The following is a 22,578-nucleotide window of genomic DNA, read 5'->3' on the forward strand; positions in this document are numbered from 1 at the left end:
CTAGAGTGCCCACAAAATTTTTCAAAGTGATCAAGGGTCATAACTCTGGCAGTAATTTTCGGAAATCGCTGAAAATCAATAGGCTTCTTCGTCTCATGACCTTAAACACTGTGTATAAATTTAAAGTCAATTGGATATTAACTTAAGCCTCTAGAGCGTCCACAAGATTTTTCAAAGTGATCAAGGGCCATAACTCTTGCAGGCTTTTTTCAATGTGGGCGTATAAAAATTTGATGTAGAGGATTAATAAAGTAATTTAGCGTTATGCAAGTCTGTCTTGGTTGACTACTTAATCTTAGTGAATTTCTTTTATCTGCAATATCACACTGGCTGGAAATGGATGTTAACCCCGATAGTAGTGGTAGTACAACTTTTAATTTTAATCCTGAAATCAATTCATGGATTCTCCTTTGTCAGAAACAAATTGAAATGGGGTTTAATGTTCACTGTTCTGCTCTGACTGGGCTAATGAAGATGGGCACACGTCATGCATTGTGCTATGAGGGAAATTTTGGTAGGACAATGGCACTAAAGGCCTACTCTTATATCGAATTCCAACTGCCAAGGTATCTTTTACATGCACGCAAAAGTGTACACAGGACCTCGGTTTTTCATACTATCCAAGCAGAACAGTAGGACGTTAAACCCCATTTCATGTCATTTCTATGTGGGCATAGAAAAAGGGGGGATTACTCCAGAGATGAGGTTCAATACCTCTTTTATTTTCAAAAATGACAAACATTAACAGTCAAGAGAGATATGTACGCACTGTCCCCTTAATATTAGCACGGCAAATGGGACATTTTCTCAAAGCTGGTGCACATGATGCACAACTAACCAAATGACCACACGGTAATAACACAATATTAGCTTCTTCATCCATACAAATTTTACATGTTCTTTGTTCCTTTAGTCTCTGGTTCTCTAAAATCAGCGATTCATGATCAGCTGTAATAAAACAAATACATTTTTTAAAATTCAGTTATCTACACACTTCTTAGGACACTGCTGAATCAGAAAATTGAAAAGACTTCCCATCATGTACCAAATATGCATATAATATTGGAAAACCATGCATAGTTTCGATGGAAAGAAAATATACAGGGTTTGTTTTCTAACAGCTTCAATATTCTGCTTAACAATTGATAGGTTTAACAATGAGAATAATACTGTCACATGGAATAGATTTATCGTCTGCCAGGATACGTTCTTGTTTCCATGAAAGCTGGGTTTGCGCTTTACGTAATTAAAAAGATAGCCACATCCACACAGCAGCTATGTCTACTGCAGCTCATCCGATATATATACATGAAGTTAATACAATTACCATTAGATTCACCACTTATCTCTTCATCATTTCTGTTAGGTAAATCTAATAAAAAGACACATATAGAATTAATTTACTTTTGTCATTTTTTACTGTTTTGTGAACTCCCAATATTTCACCAAGCCAGACAGAATTTCTTTATGGTCTATGAAGTTAGGCTACTTGAAATTGGTTAGAAATAAGTAAAACACTTCTGTTTTGTTATTTTCTAATTAAGACAGGCATACATGTCCTACTGACATGGATACTTTTGGCTGGAAGTCAATGCGTAGACGAGAGCTATATTTCTGTCCCTCAGAACGACTAGATGTTGTTACTTGCCAGACACTCTGTCCAGGCATCGATATTTCCGGGCACATGCGCACGGCTTGCGCAGGCACATTTGCTTTAAAAAACCTTTTTTGCAGGCACATTTTTAAGATGCAGCCACGCCGGGCGGCGCCTGCGCCCGGCACTATTTTTTGCCGCCCAGCACAAAGAAAAAATCGAAGAAAGTCGCCCAGCCGTATTTAAACCCCTTCGTCCTTCTCTGTACACAAACTCGGCGCTCGAAATTTACCACGGCAATTAAACGGCAAAGCCATGGTATGGTAAAAGCCGACGTACGCAAACCATGTCTGTCACGGCATAATTTATTTTTGTGTGCCGTAGTAGACCCTATCATCCCAAATTAGTTTAAAGATCTATGTATTGGTATTTTGTTTATTCATACTTAGAAGATGTGTAGGCCTAGGTCTATTCATTTTACAATTATTCTACGGTCTTTATATTTGTTTATTTGCCGTAAATAGGTCACCCAGACCAATTTCCGGCACTCCAATGTTAAAGGTTTGAATGTCGTAATTGTCCAACACGTGCCTGCAAATTTTCACGATGTTTCTTATTTTATTTCTTACCTGTGTTGACCGTGGATTTGCTACGGCCCGAGAGTAGGACTAGGAGGACGATGAGAGCTTTCTCAGTTTCTGCCTGACCTGATTCTCATTCCACCGTAATAATAATAATATTCGTGAGACACGTACAACAACTTTACAAACAAGTCAAATAATACAACGTGTTTTAATTATCAATATCTACCTGTTGTCATAATTCGTTGTGCTCAAATAAAACACAAACACCGTTTTAAGAATCGTTTTAATTTTTACTCTCAAAGTAATAAAGTAATATTTGAAAAAAAAACCAACAAATACCGAAAGGTCCTCAACTTATCTATCCAGAGAAACAGAGTGGGGCGGGACAATTTTATGCTCGGTCGGGTGGTGTCAAAAAGTTTTTAGATCCCTGTATCATTGATGAAAGTTAAGTGAATTTGGTAAAATTAGAATATATAAATGGAAATTTGATTTGCACTGAACCAAATACAAAAGGCAGCAGATGCTCTGAAAATACACTAAGAAGGGTTTAATTTTCATTAAAGACCACGCCCCCCTCCCAAAATATATTTTTACACCACTCACCAAATCCTGGCTACATCCCTGTGTTTCAGTATGACCCTGCAGGCACATTTTCAAGTGTGTGCACAGGCACACTCAACTTTTATAGAGCCCGGACTCTGTCCTGCAGCAATGACAACAGGGAAAGCATAAGGATGAACTTAGCACTATTAGAGATACCACTAAGCTTAATTTCTATTTCTAAATAACCATGGAGCTTATATTTTACAATTAGTATGGTAATGGTCTGTTTGCGGATGATAAATTATTCTGTTTACATCTTGTATCTTATAATTACCCTTATTACTATCATCTGCATTTTTCTGTTGATCTTGTGGGGGTGGTGTTTGAGCTTTTGAAGTGGTCTTTTCATTGGCATCATAAATAGCATTTAATAACATCTCCACACTAGGAAAATCATCACCTTAAAATAAAGGAGACACAATTTTTAGCATACAAATTGTTCGTACCTAATAAACACCTACACCCAGAAGAATCAATAAGAACTCATAGATTCACAAATGTCACTCAGAATCAGTCATTGTGCTCCAAAGTCTTGATCAATCAAATTGCTTATCACTCCACTGAGCAGAAAATGCTTGTTATCGAACTTAGTCGAGGTATTGAGGTAATGAAACTATAAACCAAGCTCCATCACTCCCACTTTATTAGAATCAAAGTTATCATCTCCCAAAGCATCAACCAAATCATATTGCTTAGCCTAAGCAGAAAATGCTCATCATGGAAATCATGTCAATAAATTCATCTAATGTTTGAACATTCTAGCTCAAATAGAAGCAGAGTTGTGAAGGACAGATAGTTTTAATCAGGGCATTATTTCTGTAAAACATGCAGGAGTCACAAAAAGCTCTTGCACTTAAATTTCCGGGAGCACATAAAAATGCACCCGCAAATTTGCTCGCAAGAGCTTTTTTTTTTACCATCTTTTAGTCAATATTTCTATTGATTGTATCCAAATTCTAGCAGACGAATACGCTCATTCAACATGCCACTGGTTGTCAAGTACTCGATTTACCGGTGTTATGCTTACAACAGAAAACACTACCTGGGACGTTCGAGTAAATCTCTGGCTCAATGCCAAAGGCGGGAAAGGAATGTATATATATCGTGATTATCCAGACGCTTTCTATATGACCACGACAGAAATTCATAACGTTATATTTATTCAAATTTCACAATCAAAAACTCTTACAAAACTAACGCCGTAACACGGAAAGCATTTAATTTAAAAACGATCAATCGTTTATTACTAATGTAATACTATCAGTCTATCACTAATAAATAATAATCTATCGTCATGGAGAGACTTGACAACTGAGCTAATAATCTTCAACCCAAATGTCTCGATACCATAACAAAACTACTCTTCACGATATTTCGGATACAATAATATTTTATTTAACTTTTCAAGCTCGACTCTCTTGATAAAACTGTCGAAATTGTCTGAATTTTTAGCAGGAGCTTTAACCTGCGCTTGTGTTTTCAAGATTACAGACGCAGACGGGCGCGAGCGCGCAAACGCCCGTCAAAAATGATGCCCTGTTTAATAGTTCCCTTCTTTTTTCAAAAGGCGACGGACAGTGATATTTAGCAGGGTATTATATTACACATCATAGCAAGATATTAATAACACCCTTGTCACAGGGGGATAATAAAAATTCACCAATAGAGGAATGGCTTTCTACCTGTGTTTTGTAATCTAGTTTTGATAACATTTATCACTACTTCTCGAGGAACACCCATTTTTAATACATTTTGCACTACAGGCAAATCAATTCTGGCTGAAACATTACGATCTGCAACAAAATAAAAACATTATGTAAAATTTTGATAGAGCTGGCCATTCTTGCTATAATAATTCAAATATAGATAATGGAAAATGAATATATTGAAAATTTCATTCAAATTACTTATTCTGAGAGAAGTTATCACTATTTGAAATTTTGAAAGATGTGGCATAGATTGTTTCAGAATAACGGAACTTGTTATTCGACACTTAAATTAAATCATTAAATGGCGACCATCTTTCAACCCGTTTAAATCTCTGCCATTCAATGGCTAGAGATTTGATTATAGGCTTTTGATATATTTAATGGATTACAAGCTGTCGATATCTTTAATAGAAAATTGTAATATTATATCTAAGCACTACACCCCCCCCCCCCCACCCCCTCAAAAAAAACACAAATTATCTAAAACAACCTAATTTTCAAGGTAAAACAAAAGTCAGTTGCCACAGGATTTATGTGGTATCAGGTATTTCTGGTAATCAAATACAATCTGATTAAAACACAGATCCAATTTCGTTTCGTTTTTATAGTTCAAAATTTCGATTTTACTTGTCTTTACAACACTTGGATCTGGAAGCGTTGTTATTTAACTCGTGTTCTGCTTGAAATGAGGGGTCAGCGACAGCCAATCAAATGGTCTGTCAAATCGAGTGTTTGACCTTTTTTGCGCGGAACTTTGGGTAGACATTAGTGGCAATAGAAATCAAAACAAAGTAAAAGTAGATAAAAAATACATGTCGGTCGCTAATTGGTTAATCGAATGACTGACGTAATCGGGTCAAATGTCGCTTGCTTGGTACCTGACGTCATAGAACGCGAACTCCCACTATAACTTGTTAGATCTACATGTAGTGTAGGCCATCGAAAGTATAAAAAACGAAACGAAATATAGATATAAATGTATATTTTAATTAGATTGAATCAAATACAAACTAATGCTATTTAGTCTATTGTAATAAATTCTATTAATAGAATAAGACCAAATGTATTGTCAGATAAGACAACTGAAAGTAACTCTGGAACAATAGAATTACAATTTTAACCTTTTAAAGACAAAATGACTTATTACAATATTTACAAATGATTTTTTGTTGTTGCCAAAAATGGGCTTGGACATTTGGATCTCAGTGCAAATGCAATAGAAAATGTATGACATAATATTAATATATAAACATATAATTACCTATGGTACTTGGATCATTTGTATTATCTCCACTAGCTGTATTTTGTGATGCCTGTCAAAATCAAAAATATTACATTTTATCTTCTGACTGTCAGACAAAATTGGTAAATATGACTGGACCAAGATCCCGGGTGCCAACCCTTGCTAGCGATATTCATGTATGTATAAAAGCAGCCTATAAACTGTTTTGAATAATTGTGTATAACCTCCTACTTTTCGGGACCAACAAGGCTAATGAAGACAGGTCTTTTACCTGCATGTCAAATATAAGTGTTGATTTTGCTTTTTTTGTCCATTTAAATGACTTTAAACAGTTTTTCCTTGCCAGTCCTTTACAACTGACCAGGCAAAACATGCTGGAAAATCATGGGGAACTTTCTTGGCAAACACCCCCTGGTAATTAATCCGGAGCCCATGCTCACTGTTTTAATGATCATTTCCAAATGGATTTATATTTTGAGCTGAAACTCTTAGAGACAAGGTAAATGTAAAAAGGTTATTTCTATTACTTTTCTGGCATTTGATTTTTATAATTAAACAGACTATCTTGGGACTTCTACAGAAATTTGAAATTACTTAATTTAAAACAAAATTGTTCCAAACAGGTAAACATTTATCTTTAAGTGGCATTTAGTGATTGGGGTACACAATAACAGAACACAATTTTTATGGGAAAACCTGTTTTCCCATAAAAATTGTGTTCTGTTAAGGTAAACATTTGTTTAATTGTATGAAATTTTTTTATATAAACAATTTGGCTTATTGGCCAATCATTTAAATGATAACATATGCTTACATTATTATGATTGTGAAATTGTTGAACAAAGGCTTCACCTCTGACCTGTAGTACATATGGACATCTGGAGAACCATTTGGCATGCTCTTCCCATGGGTCATCACCTCTTTCCCAGGTCCTTAATCCACCGTCACAATAAAAACACTTTACACTATCATCAAATCCTAAGATATACCAACATTTTCATTTCATGATATAACTACAAGTAGGGGCTGCCAGGCAGGATACGCCCACATTTTGCAAGAGATGGATATAGAACAAGCTAAAAACAAAAACGATTTTTTGTACAATCAGGGTGGCCATAATCCAGAAAGTTATGGCCTGAAATGTGCAAATATCAAAAGGGACTGAGATTTTTGGAATATAAAGATATGTTATATAAGTTTCATCAAAATCGGATAAAAATTTTGACCTCTAGAGGGTCCATAACCTTTGTATTACATACTTACAGTATAGACAATTTGCGTACAAAGAGCAGCCATTTTGTCGGGAAGTTTCATTTCGAATTTCCCGAAATTCGAATTCAACCTTCATTATGGTGGAATGGTGATATCTTAAACGGTTTTTAAAATCGGAAAAAAAATTGTGACCTCTAGAGAATCCACAAGCTAAAAATTAGATTTTTCGACCAATCAGGGGCCATAATCCAGTAAGTTACGTTCGGATGTGTGTGATTATCAAAAGGAACCAAGATTTTTATGATAAAAACATATACATTCTAATCGGATAAAAACTGTAGCCTCTTAGAGGGTCAACAACCTTGATATACCATATTTTTGTATTATTTGCGTACAAGGGGCGATCATTATGTCCGTCGGTTTTAGTCCAATTTTCACAAAATTCGAACTCAACAATCATTAGTGTATAACTGTGATATATTCACACATTTTTTTTCAAATCAGATAAAAATTGTGACCTCTATAGGGACCACAAGCTCAAAACGCAATTTTGTGTACAACAATCAAGGGCCATAATTCAGAAAGTTACGATTCGATATGCGCAAACATCGAAAGGAACCAAGACCTTTGGGTTATAAACATGCATTTAAAGTTTCAGCAAAATTGAATTAAAATTGTGACCTCTAGGAGTAGGAGGTGCACAACCTTGATATACCAGATGTTTACACTATTTGCATACAAGGGGCGGCCATATTGTCCAACAGTTTTGGTCCGATTTTCACGAAATTCGAACTCAACCATCATTAGGGTGTAACAGTGATATACTAAAACGTTTTTTTTAAACTGGATAAAAATTGTGACCTCTAGAGGGACCACAAGCTAAAAGTGCAATTTTACATACAATCTGGGGCCATATTTCAGGAAGGTACGATCTGATATGCGCGAATATCGAAAGGAACCAAGATCTTTGGGACATAAACATGCATTCCAAGTTTCATCAAAATCGGATAAAAAATTGTGATCTCTAGAGTGTCTACAACCTCGATATAACATATTTCTACACTATTTGAGTACAAGGGGCAGCCATTTTGTCCGGCAGTTTTGGTCCGATTTTAACAAAATTTGAACTCAACCATCATTAGGGTGTAACAGTGATATAGTAAAACGCTTTTTTAAATCGGATAACAATTGGGACCTCTAGAGTGTCCACAAGCTAAATACGTGATTTTTTGTACAATCAGGGGCATTGAGGTTAAGGTCCGAAACATGCAAATATCAAAATGAACCGAGCTCTTTGGAAGATAGACCTATATTTCAAGTTTTGTCAAAATTAGATAAAAATTATGACCTGTAGAGTGTCCACAAACAAATTGTGGACGGACAAGGGCGACGACAATATATACACATCCACATGAAAATGTGGGCATATAATAAAATAAGTGTATTTAATGCGGCTGTTATTTTCAAAACCCAAAGAAAAAAAGAAAATGTTGCTATTAAAAATTAATAAATATAAAATATACCTGCATAGAAGAATCCAGCTTTGGCTAACTGTTGAGGTGTTTGTGAAAGACCACTAGGCCACTTAGTGTAAGAAGCAATTCTGGATGCTTCAGTAGCATAATTAGGATGACGTGGTCTTTCTGTATGAATACCAGATACTGGAGTAAATTGATTAGTGGCACCTGTTCCATGAGATTGGGTTGCATCAAGTCTTTCATTATAACTTGTACTAACAGGACTTCTAACATCTATTTGTATATTACCTACTTGTTGACCACAAACAAATGGACAGTAAGGAAAATGTTTTCTGTGTTCTATCATAGGTATATCTACATCTTGCCAGTTTTTTAAAATGCCATTACAAAACACACATTGAACTCTATCTGGTGCACCAGTAAAGGAGAAACCAGCTTTAGCCAAGTCATTTGGTGAAGGACTGCAATGAGGCCAGCTGTCTTTAAAAGTCTGTAAACGGGCCATTTCTGACAACATAATAACTTTATCTTCTCTTAAAGGTGTACTAAGTTGTGTTACAGGACCTCTACCCGAGCTATCACTACGATTAATAACATTTGAATTAAAAGATGAAGAGGTATTTAACTGTAATAATAGACTGGGTTGATTCATCACTGTATTTTGACTACTAATATTATTAGGTCTATCCATGTTATTGTTAGTCCTAAAAGAAATTGTTTCTAATTGAGAAATAGAATTAGAATGTGAAGAGTCTCCTGAACAATATCTTTCATGAAGATTTGCCAAAATTGTCTGATGAGTTTCAGGGTCAGGTAAATAAACTGAAATATTTCTGGCATCTTGTCCACGTAGGTGCAGACATTCTGGATTTAATCTTTGATGTTCAACATTTGGTTTGGATCTAAAAATCCACTGTCCTTTTTGTACACCACAACTAAAACATTTTACAATATCTTCAGTACCAGTATAATAGAAACCATCTTTAGCCAATGCCATAGGTCGTGCCTTGTCATATGCTTCAGGTGGCCATTCATCAAATGATTTCAGTCTCCAAGTTTCATACGCCATCATTTCTTCATGGGACTGTTCTGGAAACACTGTTGCCGATGTAAAAGGTGCAACATAACTTGAATCTACGGTCATCATTTTGTCAGCCAACAAGATCTGTTTATTTTTCCCTTATATCTGGAAGAAAAATTTTAAAAAAAATAATTTCGGCTACATTTACAAAGTAAAAGGAAAATCTCTATATATATTTGTGACTGTCGTTTGTCTGTCTGTTCGGGGTTGGCGGCTACACTAGGTCTGCCCCGAGTCTGAAATTTGGGGTATAGGGGTAGCTCGGACCGGGGAGTAACATAGGCCAGGTGGGGTTAGTCTACCACTTCCGGTTTCGGTGTTATGACCCCCGAGCGAAGTCGGGTATCCTGCTAGTATGAAATAAAACAAGCCAACAGTGAGGCTGATGTCCCCCGCCGAAATCAAAAAATAAATAGATGGCACATTTTAATTTATTGCACATTTATTTTTTTCAAAAGTATCAAGCAATCAAACTGATTATCAACTATACACTAAGTTTTTATCAAATATAATCAAAGTTATATTGTCCTAAGGCACAGACCAATGAAACTGCTTAGCTCTGCTCAAAACATTCACCTAATGAACATTTACACCATTTACATCATCACTCTCATTTAATTATAACCAAAGTTATCGTGTCCCAAAGCATCAACCAATCAGATTGCTTATCTCTGCTTACTGTAAGCAGACAAAGTTTATAATCGAACTAGATCAAGGCATTCACCTAATGAACACCTAGACCAAGTTTGAGCATTCTACCTCAATCAGAAGGAGAGTTACTGTGTTCCAAAGTCTCGGCTAATCAAATTGCTGATCACTCTGCGTACCCTGAGCAGAAAGTACTCATTATCAAACTTAGTCAAGGTATTGATGTGATAAAAAGGAAACATTAAGTGTCCTCACTCTCACTAAATTAGAACTAAAGTTATCGTGTCCTAAAGCATCAAACAATCAAATTGCTTATCTCTGTTTACTGTAAGCAGAAAATTCTCATCTTCGAACTCCATCAAGGCATTCACTTAAAAAACACCTACACCAAGTGTGAACATTCTAGCTCATCATTAGAATGAGAGTTATTGTGTTGCAAAGTCTCGACCAATCAAATTGCTTATCGCTCTGCTTACCCTGAGCAGAAAATGCTCAGTATCGAACTTAGTCAAGTTATTGATGTAATAAAACTATACACCAAATTTCATCACTCTCACTTAATTAGAACTAACGGACAAAAAGATGAACCCATTTTAATAGTCCCCTGCTTTCTTCGAAAGGTAGTCAGGAGACAATTAACACTGCAAAGAGTTATGAAATATGTTGGATGTTTTGAGGAAGGAAAATTACAGTCTTAACAACCAGAGTGAGGTGTATGTACCCTAGTGTCGGCACGATATACCGTTGAATCGATGTGTCGCAATTCTTTCTTTTTGCTTTTTTTTTGTCATTTTAGTAAATAACCTGTCACTCTTAATTATCAATGTCACACATTATCCATAGGTACACACTCTTCAATAGTTTTGATCCTTATTTCGATCCAAAACAATATTGTGTTATAAAACAGTTTTATTTCTTCGACATCGACAGGACTAAAAATATTAATTATTCATTTATCCTGTTGTCTTCTTGGTATATATTCACCTGGTACGTGATACGAACGCATTGTAGCACTTTAATCGCAAAACATATTGTGGCGTGACTGCAGTGGCAATACCCAGTGCTAATGAGCCCTGCAGTGCAACAATCCCAAACAAGATGACATATACATATTAATTAATTGCACATTTGGGTCATTTCCTGTCAAGTGGACCAAATTCTCAGAAAGTTGTTAGGCGATCCCCTCCAAAAATTATGAAAAAAGTTCATGCTATAGTACATACCGGTACAAACTTATGTAAAACTGCAAAGTTATTATATGACTTAAGCATTAATATTGGCTGAGATCACTCGGCAAACCTCGGCAGATTCTGGTACTCTACATCTAGCCTCGGCTGTGTGACAGTAAGTGATATGTACCTACGCCTACAGGCCTCGAATTCTAATCTTTTTAGGGCCCTGCCATTTTGGCCTCGGGTTTTGGCCAAATTTAGGGGCACCAAGGCCAATGATGGGGGCATCAAGGCCTATGGTTTGGTTAGTGTTCGAAAAAGAGTGATTGTAGCCTTGTGTAAGTGGATTTGCAAAGCAAATTTTACAAGAGACCGACAAAGATATGACTTTTAATAAACTTTGTTTAAACAATACCCATTGATACATTATACATGATTCTCTGGTTTGCTTCCCCCAGTTGTGTAGGACGGCTAGTCCTAAAATGGACAATGTACGGTAAAGTAGTTGGATGGGGTAAAAAAATTGTATCATATAATTATGCGGTAAGGCTTCATCTTTATTTCAATGGGAATTATGTACAGTACAGTTTGGGGTCAGTTTATGTGTAAATTAAGGGAGCTACATGTATAGGCCAGTAACCTTTATGTAGTCATTTGACTAAAAAAACTTGCGCAAAGGAACTCCGTAGGACGAGCCACTAGTGTGGCTGGAGTAAGGCGGAAGACATCAGTAGTGGAACCATTTCTAGGGAAAGACAGAGGTTCACAAATGACAGTAGCCCACTGGAAGATTGACAAAGTTCACCAGAGGAATGACAAAGAGAATGACTGACAATTCATTACCAGTAGATGGATATGACAATGATAGTGCTAAAGCCCTGGCAGAAGATGAATGACAAATGGCAGAGATTCATTAGGTGTGCATAATAAAGAGAGTGCAGAAAAGGTGAATGAGAGAGAGAGAGAATTGGGGTTTAACATCCACTCGACACAAACCACGTCATTTCGGGACTAACACTTGGTTAAATTTTATTTCAACAATTCGCGTGCGCGTAGGGTTCTTATCATTGGGAGGAAATTGGAGGACCGGGAGTAAACCCACGAGGTTGGGCAGACGACACTACTCTTTGCCACGTACAAGCGTGGAATTGAAACCACGCCAGTTGACTCAATTTTGAAATAAAATGATTATTATTATTATTATTAATGGCAGACCTTATGATACAGCGTGCACATGCTAACCATTCGGCCATCCACCCACCCCCGCCCACATCAGGTGAATGAAAGAGACACCAAAAGAAAAGGAACTAGAACTGCAGTGCCACGTTACCCTTGAACTTATGTCACTTCCGGTGCCTCGTTACCCTTGAACTTATGTCACATTCGGTACCAATGAAACCGTTAAAGAGATTTCCACATAAGCATTGCACACGTGTTATGAAATGGACGCAGAATCAACCAAATCCAGCAATATCATTTCCATTTATACATTTGTTACCATGCGTTAGATATGTCAAAAAAGTAATCATGACAAAATTTATTACTAACTTACCACACTCGGCAAACCTCGGCAGATTCCGGTACCTTACATCTAGCCCCGGCTGTATGACAGTAAGTGATATGTACCTACGCCTATACATTTGCGATGCGGCACCGGTTTACTTATAAGGGAAACTAGCCCGCGTTTAGAAAGAAGTTCTCAAAATTGCGTCTTTCGAAGAGTGTGTGAATTTTCAGTGCAAATTTGTCCTTTTCTAAAGAAAATCGGATAAACTTGAAAGAAAAACAGCTTCAAACTTTGAAAATTTTGTAAGATAAAACATTCTTCAAATACGTCGTCATCAATGATGTCATTGGTCGTCATGGACAATGCCATTGTAATCCGGGAACTTAAAAGTAGTTCTAATGGCGGACTTTGTCATACAGCCGAGATTAGATGTAGGGTACTGGAATCTGTTGAGGTTTGTCGGGTGTAAATTACCATTAAGTTAGCTGACTAGCTAATGGGAACTTAAAATGTGAAAAAAGTCTTAAAAAGTGATCCTGACAAAATTGGTTATTTCTCGACAAAGAAAGATGGTAGAAGCAATTTTTGGCCATCTATATGATCATATTGATCCAATCTATATCTCCATTGGAATCAAATATCATAATGTTAAACGAATAATAAATGTAACTCACTTAAAAAAACATTTGTTTTGAAGGCTAAAAATACAGTTTTTGCCAAAACGACATTATTTCCGGTGATAATGAAAATGTTAAATTAGTTCCATAAAATCATAAACGGCATCAGGCATCACATGGTGAAAATTTTATGAAAATCGAATAATAATTGCCACTTTTATAGACCAAAAACCTTGAAAAGTGACTTGTAGAAAATCGCCCATTTCTCTGCAACCGTACAAGTTAGAAACCATTTTGTGGTATCTGTATGATCGTATGGGTTCATTCTGTTTGTTGATTTGAATTAAATGATGAAATGAAATGAAATGGGGTTTAACGTCCTACTCTTCTGCACCTAACCTGGGCTAATTGAAGACGGGCATACGCCATACAGTGTGCTATGAGGGAAATTTTGCCAGGGCAGTGGCGCTACGGCCTACTCTTATATCGAATTCCAACTGCCAAGGGATCTTTTGCGTGCACGCCAATGTGTACACGGGACCTCGGTTTTTCGTCCCATCCGAACGACTAGGCAGCTGTCCTTGTCAGGCCTTCCATTCTGCATCACTGACAAGGGGAAACCACGCCTGAAAATCGAGATGAACTTTCTCGGCCAATGCAGGAATCGAACACCTGACCTCCAGACTAGCGAGCCAGCGCCTTACCCACTTAGCCACGTGATCCCCCGATTTCAATTAAATATCATAATTTGAAAAACATTACAAATCAGACTCATTTGAATGAAATATCTGTTCTGAATGCTTAAAATACAGTTTTTGCCCACATGAGGTCATTTCCGGTGACAGTGTAAATGTTAAGATGGTTCGACCTAGTCAAAATTTGCATTAGGCATCAAATTGTAAAAAAAATATTGAAATCAATGATAATTGACTCTTTTACAGGCTAAATAACGTGAAAAGTGACGCATGCAAAATTGCTTATTTCTCGGCAACTGCGCATATTACAAATTAATTTTCACATACATTCTCTCCGTATAGATTATTGCTACGAGTTTATGAAAGTTACGAAGAAATATTTCAAAATATGAAAACGCTGGATGGGTTGTAAATAGCTTAATTCTACACCTTTTTTCACCTTTAAATCGAAATAGCCCGAAAATGAAATCGAAATTAAAAAAAACGAGCCCGACATTTTGTGCACCTTTAAATGGCACACCCTTTCAGTTATACCAGATTTGAAAAAAATATAATAGCTTGATAATGACTAGAGAAGCCCAGTCAAAACGTCGCTCAGTAAAAAGCAGTATTCCATAGAATTGTGACCTGTATATTGCTTTCAAAAAGTGGTTCCGAACTGTTAAAATTGTAGTTTTTGGTAAAATTATATCACTTTCGGTGCCGACAGGAAAATATTTAGGTAACAAAAAAAATGACATTTCGGAAAACGGAGCATATGAACTTTGTTTTATACAAATCGAACAATAAATAAATAATCCAGGACTGAAAAACTGAAGTAGCCAATGGGGGCCAAGGTCAAATCAGAGGGCTGTTTAACCCTGGGTAAAATACCACATAAAAATATTCATTAATAAAAAAATTTTTCATAAAAATTTAAATTTTCAAATTTGGCGCCTACAATATCTCCGAAGATAAAAAAATCTAAAGAACTGTAGCTACCGGTATGTCAATGTGCCTTGTCTCTGGCTATGTCAAAATGTATCAAATATTAAAATCCGACAATTAATATTAGGGCCTATTGATAACAACATTACATTAAGTGAGTCAATTCATCTGATCATAGAGATAATACCGTATGATTGCCGACTCGTCTTTAGCCCTTACGTGATGTTGCGTTCTGGTTCGTGCGCATATTTTTTTGCGCAGGGGGGGTTGTTTACTTCCGGTCTAGCTTTCGACAGCACATGTACGTACGCACAGTGACACGCGAAATTGACGTTTTTGAAACTTAGGTTTATGAAATTAATAAAATGAAAACGTATATAAAAATTATATGAAAAAAAGAACAAGATATCTCCTTCCAAAATATTTTTAGATTATTGCAAAAGATTAAATAGCTACTGTGTGACGTTAAGTTGAAACAAGCCAACAGTGAGGCTGATGTCCCCCGCCGAAATCCCCAAATAAATAGATGACACATATTAATTAATCGCACATCTATTTTTTTCCAAAGTATCAAGCAATCAAACTGATTATCAACTATACACTAAGTTTCATCACTCTCTATCAGATAGAATTAAAGTTATCTTGTCCCAAAGCATCGACCAAGGAAATTGCTTATCTCTGCTTAGCTTTAGCTCGATATGTTAATCATTGAACTCAGTCAAGACGAATATCTACATCAAGTTTAAACATTCTACCTCAATTAGAAGAAGAGTTGTTATGTTCTAAAGTCTTGACCAATCAAAATGCTTATTGCTCCTTAGCCTAAGCAGAAAATCCTCATCATCGAACTTAGTCAAGGTATAGATGTAATGAAGCTATACACCAAGTTTCATCACTCTCACTTAATTAGAACTAAAGTTATCGTGTCCCAAAGCATCAACCAATCAAATTGCTTATCTCTGCCTACCCCAAGCAGAAAATGCTCATCTTCGAACTCCATCAAGGCATTGACCTAATAAACACCTACACCAAGTTTGAACATTCTAGGTCAATTAGAAGGAGAGTTATTGTGTCCCAAAAAGTGTGACGGACAGACAGACGGACAGACAGACAGACAGACGGACGAACCCATTTTAATAGTCCCCTGCTTTCTTCGAAAGGCGGGGGACAAAAAGGTTACAAATGGGCAAAAAATGCCTTTCTTCATTCATGTACCGTACCAATTTACACTAAAATTAGGAAATATTTTTGATATAGAGATAATACATCAAACACCTTTATTTTTATTTTTCTAATACTTCAAAAAAAATGTTCTACAATTTAATTTGCGAGCTAACTAACCCGCACCTCTGTGCCACACACAGGCCTACGGTATAGGCCTATCTATAGTATGATTAATAAAATTAGATGTTGCATTTTATTATCAATTGCATGGTATATTAGAACAGTTTTAAAAATCTTGTTTATATTCAAATGTGCATTTTTTAAATAAATTCAGCTTTGTTTGTATACTTTAGTTGATAAAGATGTAAATATCCCTACAAAATTCTTTTCCAATCTAGGCCTAATTAATAATTTTAGAAAATGGCCATTTATTTATTTTAAGTCCCTCTGTCATTTAATTTAGTTAATTTTATAAATGCAGCCCCCCCCCCAAAAAAAAAATAAAAAAAATACACACATACTTTTTTTTCAGCTTGCACAACTGGAAAAAAGTTTACTTATATAAATCCACCCCAATGTAAGCAATTATTTCATAGTCTTTTTGATCTAGGCTTTGTTGAGAAATTAAATTAGCTTCAGTAGATATAACAATTATATATAAGGAAAAAGAAAACACTATTGGTATTAAATAAAAAAGGAATTATTGCTTTAGTTATCAATGAAAAGGAATTTTTGTTCTAAAATAGATTCTTCCAGGAATCCTGTACATTAAAAGATTTACAAGAGTTGATAAAGGCAACTTCATCCTTGATATCTGATATTTCAATGTTGGCCACACCAATTTGATTTTCTGTTCTTCGGGCTTCGATATAAAAATAAATAGCTAATTAAATCATGTGAAAGATGGTTTGTTTAAAAATTTGGAACTATAAGCTTTTGAACAGAACAGCCAAGTACTTTTGGTGTTTAAATAGATGTATGTATTTTTCCAGAAGAACCAAATAAATAAATATAATAAACGTCCATTTCTATAGCGCCAAAATTCCGCAAAAATTGTGTTCATAGCGCTTGGCAAAACATACCTACACAAAGTCTTTAGCTCTAAGTTATCACTTGTTTGTAACAGATGAGTTTTTAAAAATTGTAAGGCACTACATTTATCTCATCATGTTGTTTATATGAATATATGATTACGGTATCCAATATCATTCATGTCATTAACATTTAACTTGTTTGCATACTTGACAAATTAGCCTATAGATCTAGTCAAATTTTTTTACAGAGTTACTTCGTGTAACCGGGGTAAATTATTTACATGCAGTAATTAACAAGACTGTTTTGTTAGGGTTTTTTTAAAAAAAAAAAAAAATTAAAACACGTCATCCAAGCGAGAACCAAAATATATTTCTTTATGTCCTAAATTAAAATAATACAATAACAATAGACATAAATTTGAAGGGGAATTATGTAAGATTTAGATAAAGAGGTGGTCGTTCTCACTATTAACTATAACATTTCAAAAATAGATAATGCAAATTGAATATATTGAAAATTTACCACCATACCGTTCTAATCTATTTAAAATCTGAGCAATCAGATGGCATCGAGAGTTGATTATGGTCTTTTCAAGTTAATAAATGTCTAATTGATAATTTACATAACATTAAGGCCCAAAGAAAGACCTGCAATAAGCAGATTTAGCTCTTACATCATGCCTGTTTAACATTTAAAAACGCATCTTTAATTAACAATACTTTTATGATAAATTAATAAATGTATTATTAAATAAAGCGATCAAACAATGTTAATGTTACATAATTGGATGAATAATTATATAATTTATAGGCACCTTATTAGATTGAAATACCAACTCTTTCTTCCTCAACTGATAAGATTAAATTATTTAAATCAAAAAATGCAATAGCCTAATATTATTGTTAAGATTAACTTATTTAATTGAAACAAAAATTGTAGGTTATATTTTTAATGATTAATTTAATTACATGGAACAGTAAACCCATATCCTTAAATATCGAATGGCAGCTATTTTTAAATATTAATTTTTCTCCAGAACCGTGTTATTTCCTAAAAAGCCATACATCTCAGCATTGTAACAAAACCAATCTTATCAATATCGGAGCAAAATTGACTGAATTCTGTAACACCAACTGGCAGAACCCTTTTTCGCGAAAATTGGGTCATTTGACTTCAATTCTCAACCTATTTAACCATCAACATAACCATACAAACACATTACACATAGCTTGAATGGTTTATTTTCTGATGTTTGAAATACATAAAATTAAATAATTATGCTTAATTCAACTATACAAAATTAAAATCAATAATGATATAATACAATCAAACAATTGAAACCAAATCCCTTGTTGAGTATTAAAATAAAACAAATAAAATAATGAAAATAATAATATCCCCCCCCCCCCCAAAAAAAAAATAAATGAAATAAAAAAAATAAATAAAAATATAAATAAATAGATACATAAAATAAAATACTTTATCAATATATTAGTGTCTAATGTCTCAATATTTATACCCCCCACCCACCCACACAATATGAAAAGAAGTAAATAACATAAATAAAACATACAATTATTTATCAGTATCACAATAAATCATCATGAAATATATTTGCTTCACAAGCTGGTACTCCCCTAGGCCCCAAGGTAGCAAACAAAAGACAGGTAGGCTACCAGGCAGTACAGTTCTGCTGAAAATACAAAAGATTTTTAAAAAAATTGTGTAATTAAAAGCTTATATTATATATAGCAATGTTATTATTCATACCAAACTGTATTTTATGTATTTACGATTTATTAATGATCTGCAAGTATTATTTTACAAATTAATGAATTGAAAACTCTATTTTGCCGATTTTTAAAAGTAGGTCAAAGCTGTCAAACTTTGCCTTAACTGGGCAACACACGTGTCGAGATTTTCATGAAATGTAATACTTATTTATAATACAATATAATATCAAAATTATAAGATAATCATTTTTATTCTTACCTCGAACATTCCTTCTATTTCTCGTTTCCATTTAACCAGATGATGCCACATTTAAACTACAAGAAAGCGCTAAATAAAAATATCGCTACTGGGCCTATAGTAAACAAACAGCGAGAACAGAAGACCGGAAGTGATGAACCACCTTTCTCGCCGTTTCACGCGTTTCGCAACATAACGTCGAGAATTCATGAGTCGGCATCTGATCAATCTATATCATTCTCTTCAGTCTTTGTCATTCATCTTCTGTTTTGAAGTTATTTGCCAAATCAAGGAAGGATATAAAACCTCAAGGAAGGTTATATAAAAAGGGCTACACTCCTAGTCCTACAGGTATTGCTAATTCTAGTAAGAAAATGGCCTACTTGGCGTTGCACTGGAAATACTTCCGTGAACAAATTACGCCTCAACTATACTAGACTCTTGTCCAATCATAGATCTAAGTACAGTTGGACCGCACCACACTGATCCGCAGTGAATATTTGCTAATGATAAGGATGACATTGATGCGGCTTAATGAGCTAGAAATATTAACTTAAATATTAAATTAAATTCTAAAACATATTTTGTATATATTGGAAAAATAAATAAAGGCGTTTGACGTATTTGCAGGTAAAAATTATTTCCGATTTAGTGTAAATGGGTATTAAATTGACTAAAATTAGCAATTACCCCTAAGTACCACTAGAATTTCCAGTCAACAAACTCGGTCGATGGTTGGGCTAAAATTTGGGAATAGTTTGTTTGACTGAAATAAAAAACGCACTAACTCAAATATGATTACATCGTTTTTTGTCTATTTTGATTATTTTCCCCCAAGTTCAAATCTGACAGTTGAAGTCACAACTTTATTGAGATTTTCCTTCCAATAGCAATCCCCTAAACAACGTGTTGACCTCTCTTTGCGAGTAAGGTCGTCATCTAGGGTTAAGGGTCAACGACTGACGTCATCAACTGAAAACAATGGCCGTACTAATGTAAACAACTTGAATTAAGTCTGTGTCCGATGCATAAAACTGATGACAGCATAGTATCTAGTCGCTTCGGAATAAAAACAACCGTGTGGAGGGATTTATAGAGGAGTAGGCTACATGTTGTTATCTTAGTTACTGCCACCACTGCTTAATAAAGTCAAGCTTTACGTTTTTCCTCGTCATATTGAGCGACTGGATTATTCGACTGAATTATCTGCTTGATTTTTTTTTGACCGGATTATTTGACTGTTTTTTCGGCTATCCCCGGCCCTAAATACCTAATTATCAGACTACTTTTGCCCCATAAATTGAACTTGAAACTATTTGGCAGGGGAGGGAGGTGCAAGCCCCCGGCTCTTTTACAGCTATGGCTATGGGTATGACTGAACTACTCGGTATTATCTTAGTTCACTGCAATTCCTGCTTATTATTGAACGGCTGTTTTTAACTTCTCATCATATAACTGTCAAAAGCACATTTTGTCAACTTGATCTGGTATGAAGACCCAACTTGATCTGGGATGTGGATTTATCGACAGTGATATTCGTCTAGTTTTATTGACTGAGATATTCGACTTGTTTTATTGACTGTGATATTCGACTGGTTTTATCATGGTATTATAAGGTCCATGGTTTTATCGACTGAGGTATTTGACTTGTTTTATCGACTGAGATATTCGACTTATTTTATCGGACTGGTTTTATCGACTGAATTATTTGACTCGTTTTATTGACTGAGATATTTGACTGGCTTTATCGTCTGGATGAGGCCACAAGAAAATAGTTTTATTGACTGGGATATTTGACTTTTTTCGACAATAAAATCAGTCAAATAATTCAGTTGACAGAACCAGTCGAATAATTCAGTCAACAAAACCAGTCAAATAATCCAGTTGAAAAAAAACAGTCAAATAATCTAGTCAATAAAACCAGTTGAATAATCCTGGCGAAAAAACAGTCAAATATCCCAGTCGATAAAACCAGTCGCTCAATATTAAGTACCGGTGGCAGTGAGCTAAGGTAATATAGAATAGCCCAATCATGGTCGTATCCAGGGGCCTCACCCCCCGCCCCTCCCAACTACTTTAAAGTCAGATTTTTCGGGCAAAAGTCTTATGATCTAGGTATTTAGTTGATACATGTACTAAACGGAGAGTAATGTTTTTGGCCCGTCATCTAAGTGAATAGAATCCTACATAGGCCTGTAGTCAGGGGCTGGGGGTATTGGACGAGTCAGGGTTTTTTTTGTGACCTCGTCAAGTCGAATATTTCAGTGTATATTTCAGTCGAAAAAAAGCAGTCGCTTGACTTGATGGTGGAGGACCATACTTTATGAATCACTAATTGGAGTGAACTAAGATAACAATAAGTAGCCTGAAGCCAATTGGCTAAGTGAGTAAGACACTGGCTCGCTAGCCTGGAGGTTTGTTCCTGGTATTGGCCGAAAAAGTTCCTCAGGATTTTCCGGGTGGTTTCCCCCTGTCAGTGGGGCAGTCGTTTGGATGGGATGAAAAACCAAGGTCCCATGTACACATTGGCATGCATGTAAAAGATCCCCTGTATGGCATATGCCTGACTTTATTAGCTCAGTTGGTGCACAACAGTAGGACGTTAAAGCCCATTTTATTTCATTGAGTAGCCCTTTCATGCTCATAACACGGTTCCACTTTCAGGGAATGTATCTGGTCGAGAGTGTTCTCTAAGTATCGGAAATGAATACAGATTTTTCGAATAGATCTTCAACACTTTATTTCAAGTGCAAATAAATAACAGCAACAAGTAAACAACTTATAACTTCCTATAAATTGGTCCTCCAACTGGTATATAGGTTCCCTCAGCTGGTCTCTCCAACTATAATTCATCTTACATACATTTTTCTTTTTATATAAATTAGTTACTATGAAAGTATTGACATAAACATATAATTATTGAAGGATTAAGTCATTTAAACAATAGTAAAAGAAACTTAACAGACCACCCACTTTAGTTATTTAAATCGACTGACAAATTAATTGCTGTCTGCTTCTAATGACTAACCGTAGGGCAGGACGGAGGGTGTGACAAAAACTACAGCTGTCTAGTCTTTCGGGTGTCATGAAAAACCAAGGTCCCATGTACACATTGGCGTGCATGTAAAAGATCCCTTGGCAGTTTCTTGGACTGGATCTTCAACACTTTATTTCAGGAGCAAATAGTGCCCACATAACAGCAACAATTAAACAACTTATAACTTCCTATAAATCGGATCCCCAATTACATGTAGTATATAGTTTTCCTAGGTCTTTCCAAGTAATGATTCATCTTACATAAATCTGACATTTTAACGTGGCCTCGTCCAGACGAT

General features: G+C 35.4%; 1 protein-coding gene across 5 annotated transcripts; it reads right to left on the minus strand.

Moving 5' to 3' along the window:
* Positions 1-689: 689 nt before the first annotated feature.
* On the minus strand, positions 690-19,722 carry LOC126810912 (baculoviral IAP repeat-containing protein 7). Of its 5 annotated transcripts, none has more exons than XM_050536277.2 (9): positions 19,265-19,509; positions 18,846-18,962; positions 8,472-9,612; positions 6,551-6,714; positions 5,755-5,806; positions 4,467-4,577; positions 3,059-3,184; positions 1,328-1,372; positions 690-948 (listed from the first exon to the last, which is right to left on the minus strand). In XM_050536277.2, the coding sequence occupies exons 3-9, from the start codon at positions 9,571-9,573 to the stop codon at positions 749-751; spliced, it is 1,800 nt and encodes a 599-aa protein (XP_050392234.1). In that variant the 5' UTR covers positions 9,574-9,612; positions 18,846-18,962; positions 19,265-19,509; the 3' UTR covers positions 690-748. The 5 variants fall into 5 exon arrangements, with proteins under 5 accessions (XP_050392234.1, XP_050392233.1, XP_050392232.1 ...); XM_050536276.2 differs by having other exon boundaries at positions 18,846-18,965; XM_050536275.1 differs by lacking the exons at positions 18,846-18,962; positions 19,265-19,509 and adding an exon at positions 19,627-19,722.
* Between the last annotated feature and the right edge of the window lie 2,856 nt (positions 19,723-22,578).

This window comes from Patella vulgata, chromosome 2 (genome assembly GCF_932274485.2).
Source record: "Patella vulgata chromosome 2, xgPatVulg1.2, whole genome shotgun sequence".
Taxonomy (NCBI): Eukaryota; Metazoa; Mollusca; class Gastropoda; family Patellidae; genus Patella; species Patella vulgata.

Coding starts and splice junctions, on each gene's coding strand:
- LOC126810912 (XM_050536275.1), bottom strand. CDS start 9,573: ATGATGACCGTAGATTCAAGTTATGTTGCACCTTTTACATCGGCAACA. Junction 6,715..8,471: donor AGCTGGATTCTTCTATGCAG/GTATATTTTATA, acceptor GGTATATCTTAG/GATTTGATGATAGTGTAAAG. Junction 949..1,327: donor GATAAGTGGTGAATCTAATG/GTAATTGTATTA, acceptor GTTTTATTACAG/CTGATCATGAATCGCTGATT.